Source organism: Myripristis murdjan, chromosome 21 (assembly GCF_902150065.1).
Source record: "Myripristis murdjan chromosome 21, fMyrMur1.1, whole genome shotgun sequence".
In the NCBI taxonomy this organism is placed as follows: Eukaryota; Metazoa; Chordata; class Actinopteri; order Holocentriformes; family Holocentridae; genus Myripristis; species Myripristis murdjan.
This window is the reverse complement of record NC_044000.1, coordinates 12,161,201-12,184,762: the sequence shown is the minus strand read 5'-3', so window position 1 is coordinate 12,184,762 and position 23,562 is coordinate 12,161,201. Positions and strand designations below refer to the sequence as shown.

Genomic DNA, 23,562 nt, shown 5'->3' with positions numbered 1-23,562 from the left:
GATGACAAACAAATCTATCTCATATTGCATTTGGGTGCTCCTTATCAATTTGTAAAGTTGGAAAAATGTTGTGTAACCCACTCAAGTGGTCATCATATGTCCACTGGGATGTGAGTAAGCTGGACATCATCCATCATCAGGATGTAAGAAATGAACATCAAGAATAAATTATTTTCTCTGTTGCCTGCTTACTGATATGACTAGTCACTGGTACAGTCATTTACACATATTCTGTTAAAAAAAATCATGTTTGATGGATGTTATTTACCACTGACCTGGCACATGGTTTTCAAGTTGTATGCATGTGTTTAGGTGATACATCACAACTTGCAAACTCAGGTGCCATGGAAATTACCAGAGTTTGCCAGTCTGAGAGAGCTTTGGAAGGTGTTCAAATGCAACGGTATAGTGGTAAACTCAAAAATTTCATTTGAGTAGTCAAATATTAGGGAGTTGATGAAGTTTGTCCTCTGAAAAAAAGAATTTGTGGAAATGTAACTGCAATTGATGGAAAGTGAAGCTGGGCTAGCTGGTTGTCACGGTGAAGCAGATCATGTTTCATACAGTCTAACACCAAGAAATGTATGATTTAAATGGAGATACAGGAAGAGACTGGAAGTTAGAGAAAGTGAGAGGCAGACAGTCAGAGACAGAAAAACAGACAGAGAAACAGAGAGCAAAGTGAGAGGGATGGTGGGCGGACCGGTAGCACCAGATGGAGAGAGCAAACACAAAGCAACTGGTCCAGGACTCAGATTGGTATCTGAAATAGATTCAAGTGCTCTCCTGGATTTCTTGGTCTCATTCAGTGCAATTTGGTTAACAGGATTCTTCCAAAAGTCCAAACATGACCCAGATTGTATTCCTGGCAGACTAAGGAAACTCTCAAGGCAACTAGTTGGATTTTAATAGAAGCACTTGGGCACAGAATTTTTATTTTGCAGTACTTTGCTGGCATTGCTACATATTCGCCAACTATAGTCTAAATTTTTTGCTTCTGTTCATATTGTTTGCTTGGTGTGTGTGTGTGTGTGTGTGTGTGTGTGAGATATGATTTTCTGTCAGCTGGAATGAAAAGTTAGCAAGTGAAAGCTTGGCTGGTTACTGTGTCAGCCAATGTAAGCGGCTGACTGCTTAGAAACCCATATAGGGCGAGAAAGTGGTTTGCACTCAGTAAAGGACATACCCCCGCCAACCTCCATCAATATATGTCAGATCCACATGTCAGATATTTACTAAAAGTCAATCACATCCACTGATACACCCGCCTTTGGCCAACCAGTAGGTAAAAATCTGTGCTTCCTTGCCACATGACCAGCCTTCCCTCCAAGTGTCATGATGCTGGATGAAAGTTTCTCAGTAAAGGCACGCCCCACTGTGACCAATCATTGTGAAAAATCAAACATTTCCTCCTTGGCCCAGGATTGACCCCTCTATATATCCATGATCTGACCCTCAAAAGAACTAAATTCACTTCTCTGAAGACTGATCATGTGATCCTGATGTCTTGACAGCATGACCACACGGTGAAATGAAATAGCTCACTAGTTAGCAAACAGTTATGCTGGCAGGTTGGAACACAAAGGGGTTATTGGATGTGTAATCTGCTGGGTTCATGATTTTTCTAGCATAGCAACAACAACAAAAGTGCTAAGGTTAAAAAGGGGGACTACTTCTGTCTCTTGAGCTAGTTTAAAAGTGAGTTTCAAAATGTGGAATGATAATATGACAAGGGACGCTCACTTCCAGAGACCAGTGAGATCTAAGCTCTTTCCTGTTCTATTATGAGTAGAGAATTACGGCCTCTGTGCACCAAGCCCATATTTTTCCTTGGAATTAAATATGACCTCACATTGTGTCAATCGTGTTTACACACCAACTATGACACTTTTGTCCGTCATCAAAGTTTTCAGAAAAGGTCTGATTTTCGGCCTTAGCTTAATAAATTGATGGAACAGTTTAATAGTCTGTCAACAGGAAGTAAACACTGCATGCATGAACTGGGAAATGAGGCAACTCAGCTATTACGCACGACTGGATCTACTGGGATCTCTGGCACAGCATAGAAACACAGATACTGATCCCAGGACAGCTGCTGACGAGGATGTTGTCTGCATATTGCAGCGTCTTGAGGCTGTGCCCTGAGGATCTGTGGATCCAGCTGATCACCATAAAAACTGAAATGAACCCATTCACAGTTTCTGTGGTGATCACTTAGTGTGCACTTGGCACAATTTGGATCACCTATCAAGTTCCTTGCTGCTCTTCTTCAGATTGGACGGAACCGATATTTTCTTTTTGTCTTGTATTGTGAATTTCCCAACAAATAGAATAATAAAACGAATTGGATTCAGTGTTCAAGGTTTCTGTGCATAACGATTTTTATCGAATAACAGACTAAAAAAACACGCATATGAAAAATACGGACTTTGTGTGCAAAGGCCTTTGTGCAAAAGCAAAATACAGCTCTACTAATTGCACAAGGCTGTAGTTAATAAAAGCAACACACAGACCAGGTACACTATAGAAAAAAAGAGCACTTTTTCAGTATAAAAAAAACTATTGGCACAGTACTTTAGTATTGTAGGCCCATGTTTTTCTGTATTGGTCCCTCAGAATCAAAGAGCAAAGGCCTCTCTCTTGAAGTATCATTTTGCATGAATGTTCAACAACCATACAGGCAGAAAATATGAAGAGATACAGATTTCAAAGGACAGCAGCCTGAAAAGGTCAAAATGCAAAGAAGCAACAGGCATATAAAAATTACTGACTGAAGGTGCCAAGGCAAATTGACAGGTACGACAAAAATGCGTCCACAGAGCCTACAGGTGCTGATCCGTTGAATTTATTGCTACATTGATGCAACTGTCATGTTCCCAGCCCTTTCTCCTCTCACAAAAGGTTCACTATCACATATCAGCTGAGCTCCTCCTGGCTACAGGCATGCAATCGAACCACAGATGGATAGCCAGAATGTAATAGATTTGGTGGTTTATTTATAACAGCACTGGAGCGTCACTATATGTATCTGGGTGAAATCTCATTAATTACAGAACTATACTGCAGAGTGAGCGTTAGAGAACGAGGGAGAGAGAGAGGGAGAGAGAGGAGAGGCTTGGCACGGAAGCTGTGTGCTGCTTTCTTGGCCAAATGAGCCCTCCGTGTGTTCACATGGGGCGATCTAGGATCACACATAGATCCAGCAGTCATGGGATAGGGTAAGCAAAGTTATTTTAGTCTTTCTTTCTTTCTTTCTTTCTTTCTTTCTTTCTTTCTTTTATCTAAAGCGTCTTACTCTGCATTTTTAGCTCTATGATGCAAATTTCTCTAGCATCTGTCAGTGGCCTATTTATCCCCATCTCCATCTCCATCCCCCCGCCGTCTAAATTCTCTCTCTTCTTTCTCAGACACGTTCAGTCTTTTCATTACTCTTTTGCTTTCTGATGTTTCCCCCCAGTCTCTCAGCCTCTGCACCTCTCCTCCTCCTACTTCTCTTTCCTCCTCTTCCTCCATCTTTCCTCCCTCCCCTTCATCTATCAATCCCTCTATCCCTTTTAAGCCACCAGGAGTTTTCTACCTCCTCCTGGTCCTTTTCTCCAACTAAGTCTCTGCTTCCTTCACTTCCTCCGTCCCTCCCTGCACAAGCTTGCGGGCTCCTTGCACAAACATCAAATGGTTGCTGGCAGGGCGACAGATTGATCGCGCGGCAGCCTATTTGTCTGGCGGCCAGCTCCTATAGCCGGCTCCTAAAAGGCCTGTGAGGCAATCTGAAAATCAGTGATGGTGGTGAGGATTCGGTCTCCCAGTTTGAATATGGAACAGCTTTCCCTGTGGCCACGTAGCAAGCAGAATACAAATGCAGCACATCAAATGTTTGGCCCCAGTACAAAGCAGAAATCCCACTGTACATTATCTGTTAATGAAACAATATCTATTCAGTTTGCTGCCATATCAGGAGGATGTGGAAAGGTGTGATTGACAACAGAAAAAATGAATGTAGATGTGATTAGCAGCGAAACGTGATTAAGAAACTTTCGATGTCTTAGGTTAACATAACATAATGCCAATACACCTGCCATGAATGAAATACCAGAACAGCAGAACAGCAGTGGGGACTAAACTTGTCATTTGCATAAATATATTTTGGGAGTGACATTTAGTGTCTCAGAAACCATTTACACAAAACCACAGAAATAAATAAACAATAGGAAGCCTGAGAGGAAGTTCAGTTTTGCCAGATTTTTTTTTATTTTTTATCTGATGCACAGAATGAAAACAAATGCTGCTGAACTTCAACTTTTGCACATACCCATCAGGTTAATTGCGGTGCCAAAGAAATTTGTTAGTCATCCTGAAAAAGTATGACTAAGTTTTTATATTCTTATGGGATCAGAGAGTATGGATATTTTCTTCTTAAAATGACTCAAAATGATTAACCCATTATCAGTCTAGTTGGTGATTAATGTAATACATGCCACCTAATTGAGTATTCAACTCATCATTGCAGCTCTAATCGCAACACACTGGAAACCTCACCAAACTACACAGAAACAGAAACTTTTTTTTTTGTATTTTTTGGTGAGCTGTTCCTTTATGTTTTTATATTCATCATGTTATTATTTAAGTGAGCTGACGAAAACTTAGCAATGTAAGAAGGATAGGCAAAATAAGCTAAGGCTTCAGCCTATACCTTTTCGGTCAGTGTTTATTTGTATATATTATATATTTGTTTTGGTTTTACACTGAAAGGAAATGAAATATTATTTAGTATTTAAATATTTATGCACAAGATATTGTCTATTCATAGGTGTATTTGATTTCTGCCGCTTGAAAATGACCGAAATAAAACATTCATTCATTATTGTCACCTGGCAGTCGGTTAAAGGCCAGTCTGGAGGCAATTTCAAATCCAATTTATGAGTATCAAAACAAATAGCGAATGATCCAGAGTTGCCACTCACGGCCCTTTAAATGCAATCCCTGCTCAGTGTCCAGGGCTGACATGCCTGATAAGGACTTCTGCCGCCTCTAACAGGTGAACAGCTTGCACAAAAGGCTCATCCTCAAGATGGATCTCTCAAAGGTTGCGAGCTTTACACAGAGCCACCATTCACCGCAGAGCCATTCAGAAGTCGGTACCACTGGACCTACATTACAAAGGCTAAGCCCTGTTCCCTCTCTTGAACCCTCTTCCCTTTCGAAATGTTATAATGCTGCTGAAGGTCACAGAATGGCAGAAGACCTCATTAGTTGTCCTCAGAGCGATAGAGAACGAGTGAGTGAGACAGAGAGAGAGAAACAGAATGAGCGAGAAGGAAGACGGTTAGAATAGAAACAAAGTGAGTAAAAAAGAAAAAACAGAAGGCTAAAAAAGGAGGATAGAGATGGAGAGATAGGGAGAGGCAGATGAATGAAATAGGAAACAGAAGGCAGAGTATTATAAAGCTATAAAAAAAAGGCAAAGAAAAAGGAAGTGGGATGGGCAAAGAAAAGGGAAGAATAAATTGAGAGAAAGAGAGACACGGAGAGAGAGAAAGTAGGGCACTAGCAGGATGAAATGGCATGCTGGTGTTCTTTAAAGTTGAGCCATCACAACCGCAAAATCCCTCATGCTGCCTGCCAGGCCTCATCCTGCCTCGTCCCCTGGTACCTTCACACCTTTCAGAGTTTCTCTCCATGCCTCCATCTGTCTCTCCAGTCCCATGGCTCTCATTCATCATATCTCTTCGTCAGCTTTCTTCTTTCTTTCTTTCTTTCTTTCTTTCTGTCTTTCCGTCTGTCTGTCTTTCTTTCTTTCTTTCTTTCTTTGTCTTTCTTTCGTTTTTTCTTTCCATCTGTCCACCTTCCTGATTGCTTCACTGAGTCAGTCTCTGTCTCTCATCTCAGTCTCTGTGTAGCTGCAGAAGAAGGAAGCGTCGTGTTCATTTATTAATTTCCTAACCTCATGTCACCCCTCCGCCCACAAGACAAGCTGCAGAGCCAGCCAAACACTGTCAAACACTCTCAAACCTGCCTCCGTCCCTCATCTCCCTTGTTCTTGCCTAAGTCTGTCTTGCCTTCTCTCTCCTCCACTGCAGATGCCTCTCTCCCTCCCTCCCTCCCTCCCTCCCTCTGTCTCTCTCTCCCTCCCTCCCGCCCTCCCTCTCTCTCTCTCTCTCTCTCTCTCTCTCACACACACACACACACACACACACACACACACACACACACACACTTTGTCTCTGTCTGACAGGTATGTCTTTAACTCTCTCAGTATCAACGGTTCATACTTCTTTGTGGCCCACCTGTTTCAGTCTCTCTCTCTCTCTCTTTTCTTTCTTTCTTTCTTTCTGTTCTTTCTCACCCAGACATGTATTCAGCCTAAAACTGGGAACAGTTTCAGGTATATACATTCAGAGAATAGAGTATAACTCATTCATTTATTCATTCATGCTCTTTGGCTGATATGGTAAATGACATACAGGAAACTAGAAACTCTAAACTGTTAATGGGGTTTACTTTTATATTAATATGCAGAAGAAAGAAGAATAAATATATGATGATAGATAGATAGATAGATAGATAGATAGATAGATAGATAGATAGATAGATAGATAGATCTTCTGAATTATTGGTTTCCACCAAAAACATTTTATGTACACTTACTAACATTTCTATGATCAGTTGGGAAAATGTTAGTGCAAGAAAATGATCAGCATTGCTCATCCCTTTTCTTGTGGTTCTTTTGTGTAAGGCAGCTCCCAACTGCTCCAGCTGTGTTGTGGAGAGCTGCGGCTGCACCGACAGTTTCTAGGTGTGAATTCATGCAACTGAGTCGTTGTGAAACGGGGAGGTGCTGAAGACGACAGCCCAGTTGTGCTCAGTCACCACACAGTGCATACGAAAAAGGGTTAGGACACATTCTGACTTAAAACCGACGCTGAGCCAGGGTGACAAAGCAACATCCCCCTTTGTCTTGACATCGGTGCGTGTCAGTCATCACCACCATCATGAGACAACAAAGAGTGTTTTGAAATTGTTTCTTCACCGTTTCAACATCAAAGTGATGACTGATCTATATTTTGATGGACAAACCTCCATGAAAAGGCAAGGTTCACATGGCAGTATTATCTTCTCCATCAATGGCATGACAGCAGTCACAAGACCACGTGTGGGGAAACTAATGAAGAGGTGATCTCCTCATGCATCTGCTGCATCACAATGTCCCAGCTGAGGTGCTCTAATTGCCATGCATCAATAATGCTCCTGCTGGACTTGTGATATTCTGCAAGTTGGGCTTAATCTATATGTTCTTTGTTGTCATCCTGTTGGCAAAAATGTCATCCTTCTAACACATCTCTAATTTTCCTATTTCACCTGGAGACACACAGACACTTAAATTTTAGTACTAAATTTCCCTTACTTACACAACTGCTATTTCTAAGAAAAACACTTTTTATTATACGTAAGAAATGCTAACATTTGATAAAAGTCATTTAATCTTTCCCTGCCCCTGTGGGAAGAATCCACTGAAAATTTGTCCTTGAATTGAAGTACATGCTGTGCTAAAATAAGGCTCATAACAACACTTAAATAAAGTATTGCCAAGTCAATGAAAGCAGCAATCTTTCTGCATATGGTACCAACGGTCACTTTTAAGTCATGAAATTTGTTACCACCAACATAAAACTTCAAATTAATTGTATGGTTAGGTATAACTGCATAAGAAAGTTATAATGAACTACAACAATCCCTGTTCCCCAGCTGAAATCCGTCAATATTAGTAAAACTTTCCTGCTCTACAAAAATTAACACCCGGTACAACACAAGTAATGAAAATGAGAAAAAATGACTTCCTGGCACACAAAAATACTATTCATTACTACTTCTCCTTTTCTAACTCCACATTTCAAGTTAAAGATTAAGCAAGTCTGCATGTGAGAAAGCATGTGATGATATGTTTATGTTTGCACGAATACTCCAACTGGAAGTTGTAAGTGTAGATGACTAAGTTTCCTCTTAGGCCACAAGGAAGTCAGCAAAAAAAAAAAAAAAAAACAAACAAAAAAAAACTGCAATAGTCAATTTTGTCCCCAGTGGATAGTTAATGAAGAAACTGTCCCATAAATAGCTACTTTCAACCATCGTAGTATATCTTGTATTTTTAAGAAGCTGCTGTATTTGATGCTGTTGCTAGTACACAGGTGAATGGTTCAACAGTTCCTTTGAAAACACGTCATTTCAGCTTGTATTGTGTTTTTTCATGTACTTACTGAAAGCTGCCACAGCCAGAATGAGCGTGACCCCGATGGAGATCCAGGAGACCCAGAGCGCTTTCTTCCTGTAGCTCTGGGCTTCATGGGGCTTCAGACGCATGCTGCTCTCCAGGAGGCCTGCAGGGAGAGCCACAGTGAGCCGTTTTACAGGGACAATCTGCTATTCTTGTAATTAGATGCCTGTATTTTGAGCTGATGCATTAGCTGAACATTGCAAAGATATTAGCTGTAACATCAATCTTATTGATCCCGGTAAGGGAATTCTCTTTTCACTTGCCCTCTCCACTGGGAGGTCAGAGGTCAGGCGACAGAGCAGCCATCCCCGAGCAGATTGAGATTCTCTAATTTGCTTGAGAACAGTTCCGTAGGTTAACATGCAGACTTGAATTTGGGTCTTCTGAAGGGTGGTCTCCTTAATCACTAGAGACCCTTTTCCACCAAAAGGTTCAGGTGTCAGAGCTCCTGGGTCTCGTCCTTGGAATAGGTTTCCGGGGCAAAGCGAGTTTCCTAAGCTAAGGAGGAGGTGTCTAGTCATTGTGCGCACGACTGACAACAGAAAAACCAGTCAACATGGAAGATGTCAAAGCCACCATTATGTTCATGATTGTGTTATGTTCATGAAAGCAGTTGTGGTGACAAGGAGTGCCAGGAACTCAAACCCTGGGCAAAAAGAGGGCCTGGTTCCTCTGGTGGAAGCAGGGTTATCAGGACACCTGCAAGTCATCATGCAGTCACCAGTCTGCTACTGAAACCCTGCATCAGCCACCAGCCCCTGCTGGATCACTGAACTATTCACTGTGCCAAGACACCTTCAGCTATACTAGGCAGCCACACCACTATACCTGAGCTTGCTATCCTGGTTTATCAATAAATCCATGTGTTTTCACCATACCTGCCTTACTGCCCTGCATTTGGGTCCTGCTACCTTCAGCCTTCATGACATGTGTCAAAAACACCAAAGTATATATGATACAGGATACGTGGGATAAACAACATGGGATAAACTCCCATGTTGTGACTTTTATGAACTATGCTACAGCTGATGTAATGTCATCACATTTTAATCATTGTTTCTAGTCCATGCTGTTGAAAACTCGGGCCACTGAAGTGAGAAGTGTCCAGGGGAAAATGCTTACAAAGGCTCCCAACAGAAATGAATCCACCACCAAAGGCCCAACAGTCCAGGCCCATCAATGAGTAATTACTGCTGCCAGCAAACCATAATGGAACTGTGTCTTCCTTCCCTCCCTCCATCCTTTCCATTTCAAATCCCTACTCAGTTTCCAAGAGCACTGGGCCGTTGGATATTTGATTTACTAGGGGGATTTAGACAGAGGGACATGACACACTGGCTGTGACAAATAGACAGTTTTGTCTTTATTAGCCAGACTAAATAGTTTCTATGGTGGTTTTTATGCGTGGTTTGCTGCATAGTTGTTCAGGCACACACAGGAGAACCATTCAGTTTAACACCTCACATGCGTTTTGTGATGGCTCAGAGCAGCCCTATCCGTGAAGTCTTTGCCTGAAGTCAGAGGCCAGACGGCCCAGATTCTCATCTGCCAGAAGCTGCTCATTTGATATGAGACTGACTTTTCAGATTCATACAATATTGATGAGTCTGAATTTTTACATCCAAATGAGTTTTTAACACTATGAGCTACAGGCCTACGCAGGGAACTGTTGCTCACCTGTGAGCTATCCCGCGGCACAGGACTGACATATTTCAAGGTCGAAATGCAAAGGTATTAAGACTGAGAGAGACGCAAGGAGGCAGCAGCGCCACCACATGGTGTGTGTGTGTGTGTGTATGTGTGTGTGTGTGTGTGTGTGTGTATGGGGATATGGTGGGAGTGTGTGTGTGCATTTGTCATAGAGAGTGAACCTGTCCAGAAACAGTTGCTAATAGACAGCGGATGAAGTCACATGGATGTTGTTTTGGGGAGTAAAAGGCCTCTTCACTGCTACTAACAGAGCAGAACTGATGAGTCTGCCTATTCCCTGGATAGCAGGGATGGGAATACTAAAATTACTGGAACAGGGTTAAAAAGAACAACAGAGGTTGTTTGTCATAGCCGGAAACAGGAGCATTTACACCCCTGTGGAGTCATCTCGATTCAGATCGAGATAGAGAAAATGTGGCTAAGACAGTAACTTTATACTTGTGTGAGAAATCTGCAAGAAATGGTACTGTAAGGCTTTTCTATAGCTTTACTTAGAAAACTGCAGTATGCTGACTACAGCTTGGCCTATTTCTTTAGCAGTGTGGGATCCATAACTCAGAATTAGTCTCACTAAAACATGTTAGCACTGTAGTAACTATTTTTTTTGTTTGTTTCTTTGTTTTTTCATTGTGGTGTATAGTACAAACAAGCCCTTAACTTTCCCTGTCTGGCACATGTCAAATCACTTAATCTGAAGCAAATTAATTTCATTGTAGGACAGAAAATCAAAGGAGATCATATGGTCTATGTGTCAGGAGGCAGGGGCATCAGTCTGGGACAAGCAAAAGGTCAAGCCACTGTATTATCAGCAAACTCAAGCCAACCCACCAAGAAAATCCTGTTCATGTTTCAGCATATCCCATTTACAGTTTGTGTGTATGCAATGTAGGTAAGAGACAGAGAGAAGAGTCATATGACTCCACAGTTAGGAGCTGCCAACACTTTCACATGTAAGACACACTTCCAATCATAAGATCAGCTATATACCGAGGCCATTCATATTTTGATTTTGTACTTTACAGTAACATCATGCAAGCTGCTCTTCAACTGCACATATTTGCTTGCTCGCTCTTTCTGTTGTGTGTGGAAATAGGTGTAGAGAAAAAAAGTATGCTGAATAAAGCCAATAACTGTAATAAAAACATGTTTCATTATAAATAAAAAGAAAAAAAGCATTTCACTGTAATGCTGAACACTTTGTGTTTCCATTTGAACACCTGATCAGCATGTATTGTGTCTTTCTCTGGAGTTGTGGTGTTAGCACTGGACAATATGAAGGATGATTTTCTATGGACATTTTCCAGTTCATAAATAGGAGGAAAGCTTAATTAGGTAATTAGGTGATACAGCAACAACAACAACAAAACTAGAGTTGCTCATGATCATCAATCCTGATTGGACTGTCAAAAATTCTAATTATTTCTATATAGCACTCCCCTATACTTGATTTCAAAGGTTCTTCATATTATTTAACATACAGCATTTGATCAACTCTAAATCAAATGCATGCCAAGCTGTCTGTGACTGTGCACACATCACAATACAGTTTTTTTATATTCTCCCACACAAGGGAGAAACAATAAAAGGATTTTTAAAAACCATTTATGCCACACAAGCAGTGTGTGTGTGTGTGTGTGTGTGTGTGTGTGTGTGTGTGTGTGTCTGTGTGTGTGCGCGTGCGTGTGTGTGTATGTGTGAGGGGGAAGTGAGACAGCATGGCTGAACGCCACCACACTCTGCTCACATGATCCATGGCTGGGGGATCAGCAGAGAAGGCATGTGCTCCACATATCTCTCCTTGAGACACACTCACACACACACACACACACACACACACACACACACACACACACACCTTTTCTTTCACCTTTCTTTTCTCAAAGTAATTAACAGCAACTGTCCAATACCAGTGTTTAATTCCACTTAGCAAAAACTTCAGTAAACACTTGACTGGGCTTATAAAACACCTGGGAACAATGTGAGTCCAAATAAAATGATGAAAAATTAATTACAAAATAAACTGACAAGCGGCATCTCACCTTTACAGCCCTTCTTACTGTAATACCATCTGCCATTACTAGCCCTTGAATTATTGTAGATAGATAGATAGATAGATAGATAGATAAAAAATCCAACAGAAAAAAAGTTTGATAACCACTGACGTAGGGCAGCATGATCAGATGACTGCAGAGGTTTCCCAAGAGCAGCAGCAGGGATTTTTATGTAAATAGAGGAGAGATTGATGCAACCTACAAGGAGGAGAGCAACAGAGGGAGGTGGAGAGGCAGAGTGTGGAAGCGCGTTCAAGAAAGATAGCATGCGCAAGTGCATTTGCACCTGTACTGTGTGTGTGCGTGCTTGAAAAACAAGCATGTGTGTCTTGATTTTGTTCTTACTTGTGTGTGTGTGTGTGTGTGTGTGTGTGTGTGTGTGCGTGCGTGCGTGCGTGCGTGCGTGAGTGCGTGCATGCGTGTGTGTGTGTGTAATGATGCTTTGGCATGCATCTACCTGGTTTGCTTGACTTTTAAGGAATAGCGTCCTCCTTGATGTCTGCTGCTGTCTGCCATAACCGGCCAGTGTTTTATAATAGCTTATTAGAATAGCTCTAAGTGCAAGCCTCATTTTCATAACTAAGCACAACAAGCTTTGTTGACACCACCTAATGAGCAGATTGGACCTCATTACAGCTCTTGTAGGGAGCCTTAAAGGAGTCAAAATAAAGGAGTCATTTTTCCTTATATATAAAAGCCCAAAGAAACTGCACCACACCATTAAAAACTGTATACTAAAAGCAGAGGGCTGAGGTATTATTTTGTACACTGCAAGCTATTGGACAAGAAGTGTTAAATGCATCTAATTGTATGTTTTGGGGGCTGAGTGGACTTTTACACACATGAAATGCACAGGATGTGGGTTTAACTTGATCTGAAGACCTGCAATGTATGTCATCCAATCCAATTTACTCCAAGACACCTAAAACACCTTGTAGATAGATAGATAGATAGATAGATAGATAGATAGATAGATAGATAGATAGATAGATAAATAGATAGATACATAGATAGTAATATATGGTGGTAAATAAGATCAAATCTAATCTACCAAGCTGTGACAGCCCTAATTAGAGGGAATATTTCCGTTTAAATTCATTACTCCAGCCATAACATGCTTGGTGATATGAATCTCATTAGTATGGAAAAACTGCGTGGTAGGCCTATAATTATCATAATAATTAAATCCTTCTCAATTAGAATCAGCAAGCACACATAATATGTAAATAAATCTGTAATCTGTGCGTTGGTGCCTATAGAGAGAAGCAGCAGGCTTAAGGAATTATCATGTAACTGAGGCCCTCCTATTATCCACACTGGAATGTTTTGTTTTTGATCTGAGGTGTTATGGGAGAATGAATGGGATTATCCTTTGTTATGAGAGTTCATATACATGTGTGTACACTCACACATAGAAACAAACTCACGCAGGAGCATACAGGCAATGCACATACCCAATGATGTAGTATGTCAGGGTTTATACCATGTGACCGGTTCTCATGGAAATCTGGCAGCTAAATCCAGTCTCTTACAGAACCTGAAACAGACTGTGTGACAGAACTACTGGATTCTCAGAAGCAACATTTTTTTCAGTCTTGACCACTGATTTATAATATTTCACATCACTTGAGTCCAAAATCCAATATCTACACCCTTAAGCCTGCCACTGAAAGTAAATACACAAACAGCTCCAAACACACACGCACCAATGAATGAATAAATGAATGTAGGCAATTTTGGTGACAGAACTAATTTGGAAGTGACAGTAGCTACCAACACTGCATGGCGTTTTTTGAACTCAAATAACTTTTGCCCTCATTCAAAATCGTTCCTGCTGATGTAGGCCTTTCATAAATTATTCAAATGAGAGTAGGCTATAAATAACACGGGCTAAAAATACTCTTATACCCCGGGGCTTTCTCCCTGTTTCCGTTGAAGTTAAAATAAATAAAATAAAAATTTAAAAAATCATGCAAGTTACCTTCTCCCTCCACACTGTCGGTGATTTTCATCTCCTGGCCTGTGGTGAAGGGGTCCGGCTGGCCGGAGGGGGGTTTGCCTTGGTGGTGATGGTTGGAGAAGCCATCCGGGGCGCACTGGCCGTTACGCACCACCGCCGGGCACGGATCCACGATAGTCGGGTCTGGGACAGGGTAGGACTCTTGAGTCGCCGGATCTGTCATTGTTGCTGAGTTGTTTTTATAGGGTCAAGAAGAGCAGAGATAAAAGATTCACACCGGCTTGTCAAGTGCAGCAGCCATCCAGCGTGTCCAGTGCCACCGGTGTCGACTCAGTTGCGCAGGGGAAGGAAAGAAAGAGAGAGAGGGAGGGAGAGAGAGAGAGAGGGGAGAGAGAGAGATGGCGATAAGAGAAGATTGGAGATAAAGGACTATCTCCCGAGCATCAGCAGCGACGCAACTCTCTCTGTATACAGAAAACTCCACAGGGAACAGCTCTGCACCCTCAATTTAAATACTCTGTCGGGCTAGGCGAATTAAAGACACCCACTTGTAAGGGTTAGATGCGGCGACGCGATAGCGCACTGTGATCTATCGTGGTCTGATGGAGACCTGGCAGGCGGTACCAGCAAGTTTTTTTCCCCTCCCCTCCCTCTCTCTCCCTCTCCTGCCCTCTCCTCTCCTCAGCACCTATTAACCCCCCCCCCCCCCCCCCCTCCATCCCCCCAGTCCACTATGAAACAGCACAGTGTAACATCTTAGTTACATTTACAGTTGCTCGAGCAAAGGCTATTTTTGATGTTAAAAAACAGAAGGGAGTATAATAGCATGTTGAAAGGGGATACTAGGCCTATACAAATATCACGGCAATATAACCTCCGCAGTATGATTAAGCTCGGATAAAAATATTAACAGTAGGACATTAACAGTGAGACCTTTAGAAGATACCAGTAAGTGTTAGGAGGTCGCAGTAAACTCACTAGGCTACTGATAACCCAGAACATGGTGTTTTTTTTTTTGTTTTGTTTGTTTTTTAAATGTTTTTTAGGCTCTTTCTTTCTTTACAGAACATTTCAAAATACAGCCACATACAGCCGAGAGAGAGAGAGAGAGAGAATTTCCGAATGGTGGGATCAACCACTAGGTGGCGCCTATTCACACAGGCAGAAGACGCTCCGCCTGCTCCGTTTGCATGGCACACGGACAAGACACTCATGAAACACAACGATTTATTCGATCCATAAAGACGAAGGGTAGTTCTATGTGTCCATTTCATCCTGCAGCAGCCTATAGCCAAAACGCCTGTGAGCCAAACCCCACTTTAGTCTGCATAGTCTCCTGAAACATCAGAATAACTTTCTTACAGTCTCTACTGCAAGTCATAAACAAAATAAAGCTGATAAAAGGTTGATTCAGCGAAAAGTCCAGTGCAGGAAGACAGGGTGCGGTCTTGTATGGAAAACAGGCACCTCTTGCGAAATCGAACTCGTCTCTGCAAATAAAAGGAAAACAGCCCACTAAATCATCTGAGCTTAAAGACTGTGCTGTGGGGCGATAATGCCATGCTGTAGTGACATAGTAGCTGTTAAAAGTGTATTGCACAGGCTTCATTCTTGTTTATAGGTGGAGTAAGGAGTGACCTGGGTGCAGCAGCCGCTGTCCCAGCAGCCGTTCACCTGACGGTCATTGGTTTCAACCTGTGGCAGGAGGTCAACCTGTCCACGCTTAAATCTGTCCTATCCACTGCAACGGGCTGCACAATTCACCGCCTCTGAGGGTACGGAGATCACCAGGATGAAGATTGATATTCACAATCACATTTTGCCGAAGGAATGGCCCGATCTGAAGCAGGTAGGCAACGGGACACAACACGTAAGATTACTCAGTCAGTACCTAAAGCATAAAATAAGGCTGCACCTGGAGCCTCGGCGTGCGTAATGGCACATATCCATCTCACTGTCTGCCAAAATGTTGACTTCTCCTGTACATTTTGTGGTTAACACTCTTTGACTGTTGTCCACTTTACACATCCTTGAATGTAATGTTATTAACGACTGGATAAGGTGTACTGACATTTTCCCTTTGAGTGCCAGTGGGGAGTTTAATAGTCCACTCCATAAATCTGTTCTTTCTGCCTGGTTAAACTTTAATCAATAGCTGGCACTGGCCCTGCTCTTCCTTGTCCTGTCTTTTCCTGCTCCTGTGTCTTTGTCAATATGAAGGCCTGGCTTTAGCTAATGATTGCCCATGGACCAGGAGAGGGTGTATGTTTGGTTTCCTCACATCCCGCCAGGTTTCTAGGGTGCATGTAGGCTTCAAGGCTATTTCTCAAGTGTTTTCCCCTTTCTGTTTTCTAACTAATGTGCTTTGATCACCATGAGTGCATGTTGTTTGGAGTTGTGGGATAATTTCCAGACACTGGTTCTCCTTCAGAAGAAATTATGCTTTTTAGATATTTCAGATATTTTAGATGCTTGACTTTCACATCAAGCAAGCTGAAGTTTCCAGATTAAAAAAGAAATCAGTAGATGTAATCCAGTAACAGGTGTGGCTTTTGGTATGGCAGTGCCAACCAGAAAAAGGTTCAGTAGCCATTTTTGGTTCCTGATTTTGGTTTGGGTATTTTAAAGAGAGAGGACAGCATTCCCTTGTTAGCACCATAAGGTATTCCCCTGATTCATACTACATTTTAAACAAAATACAGAGGAAGGCCCTTTCACTTTCAACCACTTCCCTAGAATCTGTATAAATTACTCAACAAGTCCTGAACTGTAGTTTAATAAACCAGCAGGATTTAAATGGAATAGCGACTGCCAGGGCTGTTTCTGAACATTTTGGAACCCTAAGTGACATTTTACAACCGGGCCAGCCCCAAATGGCTAGGCATACTCTATTATCAGTCAAGCTTTTAATGAACAAATAAAGCAGTCACAACTGCACAATCATGGCTAGAAGTAGGAGGACACTCCAAAAATCATCATCAGATTTAAAAGAAATGTAACAGAAAACTGTTGAAAACTGTCATCTCCCAGAGCCACTGCAGCTATAAAGTAAGACAGAGATTGTTTCGAGTACACAAGCCCAAGACGTTGTATTCTCATATTCACATGCAAATCCACCCTATGCCCCTTTACCTCTTTAACAGGGTACAGAAAAGGCATAAACACTGTAAAATAATAGGAGTGAAAGTAAAACACACAATATTTGATTATGAAACGACAAAAAATGTGCAGCTGAAGCACAATGTAAAATTATGTGTGCACAAAAAATATATATGTGCATTAGACATCAAAATTATTGCAAAAAATTACACAACTTTTATAAACATAACTAAGCAATGTGATGACAGTGACATGAAAGCATCCATACAAAGGTTTTATAAACACAACCTATTCACACATTTTAGAGATATAACATGATAATATGATGACATATACTCATATGTCCTCATATAGATCTTAGAAACAATTATTTTTCCCAAGGGAGCTGTTGGCTGCACATGATGTGTTCAAAGACAGAGAGGAAATTCGGAAATCAGATGATAATTATCATTTTTATAGTCTGTGGCTATGATAAATGGTGTAATTTTGTGCATTTTTTAAAGAAAACATGCCTTTCAGTTCCATCAACAGTATGTGAGTCTCCCCTGTCTATGGGAACCCCCCAACACACACTCAACAGAGATCCCCTGGTGGTTGGGGGGGGGCATTGCAGTTGCTTATAATGCAGATAAGCAAAAACGACCTTGGCAACGGCAAGAGATAGATGTGGCAGGAGCACCCTTAAACGTAGAAGGACATAAAACCCACTTTGCATTCTGAGAAGTTGGAGCTTTGCCGCTGCATCAACAAAGTGTGCAGTTATGCTGATCTGCAGGGATATGAAATGGGGCTTTGCTGGCTATATTGCACACATAGATCATTTGCCGCTTCATCTGTATGCATACGAGTCAACATTTGAATAGTCTCAGACGGCATTCTGTCAGAGATATCCAGGGTGTTAGTGTGGTCCTCTAGGGTGAACACTGACTCTCTGGAGATGGGATACCACAGTCAGGGGGCTTTTTTTTACACAGCAGAGCCAAGTGGAGCTTAGCAAGGCCTTGGAAAACTCAGACATGTTGTTTTTTTGGGCACATCAGTGAATGAGTTAGTACTGGTTAAAGTTTATTTGACCCTGCAGAAACCACACTAATGTTTAGAGGTTAAGTCAAGATCTATAACCACAGCATAATCTGCATGACAGTATGTGCTATTTGTAAAGCTACACAAAGTTTTAAGTTTGTAAATGAGAGTCTGTGTCCCTGCCTGACTGTAAAATTATCAAATCAAAGTAATAATTGATACATGTAAGATCAGCACCAATTGTTGTGTGTTTCAGAGGTACGGATATGACGGCTTTGTTCAACTTCACCATCACTGCAAGGTGAGTCACGCAAACATAATTTGAACAGCATTTGTTCAAAATGCACATACAGGACAATGCATACTGTGTCTGTGTGTGTCTTTGCTTAACTGGACACACTGTTGGGACGCAGCCAGTTCTGCAGTAGGTGTGTGTGTGCAGGTGCACTTATGCAAGCGCATGACGTGTGCACAGCAGGTTCTCCGGGCTGCACCCCACTCTGCGGACCTGTCAGCTCGGGCCTCGCAGTGTGAACAGCTGCACAGCTCAGCATGATGCCACTATATCGGCGGAGAGATTCAATGCAGACGGAGCCACGACAGAGCGGAAAACAGTAGAGGCAGGCAGCTGCTTAGGCAATGGAACTTTTGGCGTCAAACGTTGGGCATTTGGCATCTGCAAACTGCACATAAGGACATATAGTTCAATGTGTGACACTGATACAGTCTAAATATAAACCATGTCCGGTGCTCCCCTGCCCTCATAGTCACAATGTGTTACAAAAGTGTAAAAACACAGATATAGATTCTGCCTGCCTTGAAATTTGCATGAGGTGCAAATAAAGTGAAAAATATCAATGACAGTCACATTATTCCATTCTCAGTGAAGCAATAGTCATCTGTCTGCTGCCATCATGTGGCTGTATTTTGAAATGTTCTGAAATTCAAAAGCTGCAAGAGCTCATAAACTTGCAAATTGCATCAGTGAATTGAAAGAATGACTAAGGATAAATGAATGAAGATGAGATTTGCTTGGACTTCAAAATGCACAAGTCAGGAACTTTCTTTCTTTCCTGCGAAAACCACACTAAAATGGTCACAAAGAACCTAGTGGGACCAAAACATTGTAATTTATTAATAAGTCAGAAATTAAAAACTCTAGGAGTTACTTTTCTCACAGTTGTTGTCAATGCGACACACACTGAATAAGAGGTGCACATGCCTGCCTTCTAGAGAGCTCTATGTGCTGCTCCACACATTAAACTTGGCTTGAGACAGTTCATAGTTTGTGACTCTTGCAGCAGTATCAATAAATTATAGCAAATTATGCAAATTTTACCTTCCTCTTTTTTCCAGGGTGAGGCAAAGATGATGAGGGATGGAAAGGTGTTCCGGGTGATTCAGGAAAACTGCTGGGATGCAAACGCACGCATACGAGACATGGATCAACATGGTACAAACAGTTGTTAAATGAAATACATGCAAAGTGTTAGGATAGAAGCATTTGAGTGCTTGAAAAGGATATTTCTGCTATGACATTCAGGTGTCACGGTTCAAGCCCTCTCCACCGTTCCTGTGATGTTCAGTTACTGGGTACGTATGCATTAGCTCAGGTCAAAAATTCACTAAATAAATCATTATTATACTGTACTCTAGAGTAGTGTATGCTTTGTAGTGTGCTTTGCTGTGTGCCCATCTGGTTTCAATTTCTGTAAAACTGCAGTCTCAAAAACACTGTCAAATGATGACTTTTTCAACATGGTAGATAACTTACAATGGAATAATATTCACGTATGCAGAATATATATCAAACTAAATTTAGATTTTGTGCTTTTGCCAGTACCAAACCATGTGCTGTATCTTTTTTTTTTTTTTTTTTTTTTTTTTTTTTTTTAAGTATTCATGCCCCTCCTGTCAAATAAAACTGCCTGTCTCTCCCTGACTGATCTACCATTGGTTTACACTTTTGAAAGATTCCCCTCTGTATTAAGCCTAGCCCCAGGAACCTGTTTCAGAAAGAGAGAAACATAACTGAGGTAGTAAGAGGCTCTTAAAATGATGTTTCGTTGCGACTTTAAACATTTTACTTTGTTTGCATAAGGTGGGTATCAGCTCTTCTTAGATGAAGAATGAATGTGATTAATGGCAATTCACATTTCATAGTTTCTCCTTACTGATGATTTATCGCTACCTGGTTCATCCTGATTTGTTATTGTGATTACAGGCCAAACCTCAGGACACCCTGGATCTCTGTGTCCTTCTGAATGATAATTTGGCCCAGACAGTGCGTAGCCACCCCAAGAGGTTTGTGGGCTTGGGCACGCTGCCCATGCAGGCCCCTGACCTGGCAGTGCAGGAGATGAGGCGCTGCGTGAAGGAGCTGGGCTTCCCTGGGGTGCAGATCGGCTCACATATCAACAACTGGGACCTCAACGCCCCTGAACTCTATCCCATCTATGCTGTGAGACACTGCATTCTGTAATATGCGCTTGCAAAGTTCCCAGTGTAGTATTATGTGCTAATATTACACTGACTGATTGTGTACCTACATTTTTTTTTAGCGGAATTCAAAATGGTACAGTAACCATCTGCTTGCTAGGTCACACTTTTATTACTGTATATATAGCGCACATTCACATTCATCAAGACACACTGACCTTGGACATACCATATTGTGCGTACCGCGATGTGTAATGTGTCTTCCATGCAGACAGCTGAGGAACTGAACTGCTCCATATTTGTCCACCCATGGGACATGCAGACAGATGGGAGGATGGCCAAGTATTGGCTGCCCTGGCTGGTGGGTGAGTGAGAAGGAGGAGGAACAGGAGATACTGAATATGCCCCCTGGACAAGTTGGTAGGAAATAAAATACCCCTTGTCTTGTGAAAATACCTCATCCCTGTCTGTTGTAAATTCACATGAAATCACATGAGGGCAAATACACTATTAAACACTGCACCCGCTTGTTCCTGAAATTATGGACGGGAGGCATTATAACCAACTCAATAGGCTTTTCAACTGTAAGATCATGTTTGGTCCATTGTGTTAAGGCTATCATGCACATGGAAAATTACATTTGTTGTGTTGCTTAAACCCCATTGCAGTAGTGTCCACACATATTGTCTTTAAAAAACTTACTGTTACAATAGGATAAAGATACCCATTAGTCATCTTAATTGGTAATCTGAAATTAACAGTAATGTGTTGCTGTGTTTTGCATTCCCAAAGGCATGCCGTCAGAAACAACCATGGCTATTTGCTCGATGATTTTTGGGGGTGTGTTCGAGAGATTTCCTAAATTGAAAGTCTGCTTTGCTCATGGAGGTACAGAAGAAACCAGATACTTCCTTTACATTGCAAAATCCAATATATAAATATCAATATATAAAGCTATTATCAAAAAAAGGTTGGTTATAGTATGTTAAAGACAGTACAATGGGTTAGCCTAAGCCACAGTGTGTTGTTTGACCCTCAATGTTTTTTTTTTTTTTTTTTTTTTTTGGTCTGGTTGCAGGCGGCTCTTTCCCATTCACCGTAGGAAGAATTGAACATGGCCACAAGGTTCGGCCTGACCTGTGCGCAGTGGACAACAAGACCAACCCTCGGAAATACCTTGGCTCGTTCTACACCGACTCCTTAGTCCATGATCCCATCGCCCTGAAGCTGCTCATTGACGTTATTGGAAAAGTGAGCTGCTCGTTTTTCAGCCATGTCATATTGATGGTTTTTAATTGACTCTCACACTTGTAGAGAGGGCTCCTGCTTGGTGAAGACACTGAGAGAAAATTCCTAGTCCTAATGTGCAGTGTGCATTTTAATGGATCAAGAATTCATAGAGTGATTCAACCATAATAAAGTGATTAATATAATTTAACTGTGCGGCCCAGACTCATTAAAGCAATCTTAGTGCTCGTGTGATATGAGGAGCCAGTCTGACCAGACCCATGACTTATTTTTGCTCCAAAGCTACTAATAATTTCTAGGCTATGGCAGGAATGATTTGGTCGTTAAACTAACCATAAAAACTAACCAAACACATACCATAGACTATATATGTTTGGTGGTATCCATCACCTCAAGAATCATGGGACATTCAGGAGTTCTCTCATGCATCTGTTTCCCCATTCAGGATAAAGTGATGCTGGGCACAGACTATCCATTCCCGCTGGGTGAGCTGCAGCCTGGATCATTGATTGAATCCATGGACGAGTTTGATGAGACACTAAAGGTAACATTTTTGTCCGACATACAGACAGTACAGATATTCTAACTCTTTTGTCATAAATGGCTGCAATAATTACCTCTGCAGCACATCAGAGCCGGGTTAGAATTGGAAAAGACACTGTGCTGTCGTTTGGAATTAATTATTGCAGGGCTTTAAGAAAATCACAGCTAGTTTTTAACCACATACTGTAAAATGAGGGATGGAGTTAAGACTCCTAATAACAAGCAGACAGGGCCACTTGTAAACATTATAGTCTTTCAAGGCTGAATAAAAACACGAGAGCAAACTGATGAGGTGCTCTAGCCTCACCAGACGAGGACAAATAAATCTAAAGCCCCATCCCATGTAATAGAAGACCTATAACTTATTCAGTGTGATTTGTTGTTTTGTATCACAGGATGGGGATGCTGCACACTCTTAGGTCTGATGCAACTTTTTATTTTTAAAGATCAAAGTTTTGGCACAAGCTGCTCTTTGCTGATCATTGCATCAGAGGTAAGAGTGTGTGGCTTAGCTCTCCTCCTTCTCATGTCTGTTCTGTAAGCCGACACCAATTCAGGTGTACGTTTCTCCTCTCTTCTCTGTTTATATTGCAGGATAAACTGCTTGCTGGAAATGCACTTGAATTCTTGGGACTCCGAAGAGAACAATTTGAGTAACATGAAAATGACACTTCGGCTGCTGCATGTGCACAAGATTTTAATGCAAATGTTTTATTCGGGCACTGTGCTGATTCTGAAGAAGACACATGTTGGATTTTACATCAGATCACCACCTATTCTAACTGTTGTTTCAGGATAAATATTTTCAATTAAATACTTCCAATGACATAGAATTTTATAAATCGACTTGTTTGTTTTAAAACTACTATTTGACTGCTTCTGGGACCGGGAAAATGCAAGCCAGGCCTACTTTTATTAGTAAGCTACATATAAAGTGTCAAGGAGGAACAACTGAATTACACTTTGGGTTCACAATATGCATCAACATGGTGGTGACTACAGGCTAAAATCGTGGAAGATTATTCTGCTCATCTGTTACCCAGTTTGCCTTAAGACACTCTAAGACATTACATTATGTAGCTACCTGATATAATGCTAGTTTGATTTCTGTGTGGGCAATTAGTAGTTAGAGCAAAGGAAAATAAATCCCTTATCTTCAACTTATCTACAATAAATAAAAACTGGACACCCCCTTACTTGAACCCTTAAAGCAGGCAAGA

General features: G+C 41.5%; 2 protein-coding genes across 2 annotated transcripts in view; one reads left to right on the top strand and one right to left on the bottom strand.

Moving 5' to 3' along the window:
• LOC115380290 (transmembrane protein 163-like) overlaps nt 1–14,561 on the bottom strand; it is a 65,287-nt gene extending 50,726 nt beyond the window's left edge. The window contains exons 1-2 of the mRNA XM_030081392.1: nt 14,012–14,561; nt 8,253–8,372 (exon numbers count right to left, since the gene is read on the bottom strand). Coding sequence (XP_029937252.1) covers nt 8,253–8,372; nt 14,012–14,213 — 322 coding nt within the window. The 5' untranslated portion in view covers nt 14,214–14,561. The remainder of the gene's footprint in view (nt 1–8,252; nt 8,373–14,011) is intronic.
• Nucleotides 14,562–15,392: 831 nt separating this feature from the next.
• Nucleotides 15,393–23,151, top strand: acmsd (aminocarboxymuconate semialdehyde decarboxylase). Its single transcript, XM_030081391.1, has 10 exons — nt 15,393–15,839; nt 18,369–18,413; nt 19,469–19,565; nt 19,656–19,705; nt 20,337–20,573; nt 20,823–20,916; nt 21,344–21,439; nt 21,630–21,802; nt 22,245–22,343; nt 22,937–23,151. Exons 1-10 carry the CDS (start codon nt 15,783–15,785, stop codon nt 22,997–22,999), a joined length of 1,011 nt encoding a protein of 336 aa, XP_029937251.1. The 5' UTR covers nt 15,393–15,782; the 3' UTR covers nt 23,000–23,151.
• The last annotated feature ends 411 nt before the right edge of the window (nt 23,152–23,562 follow it).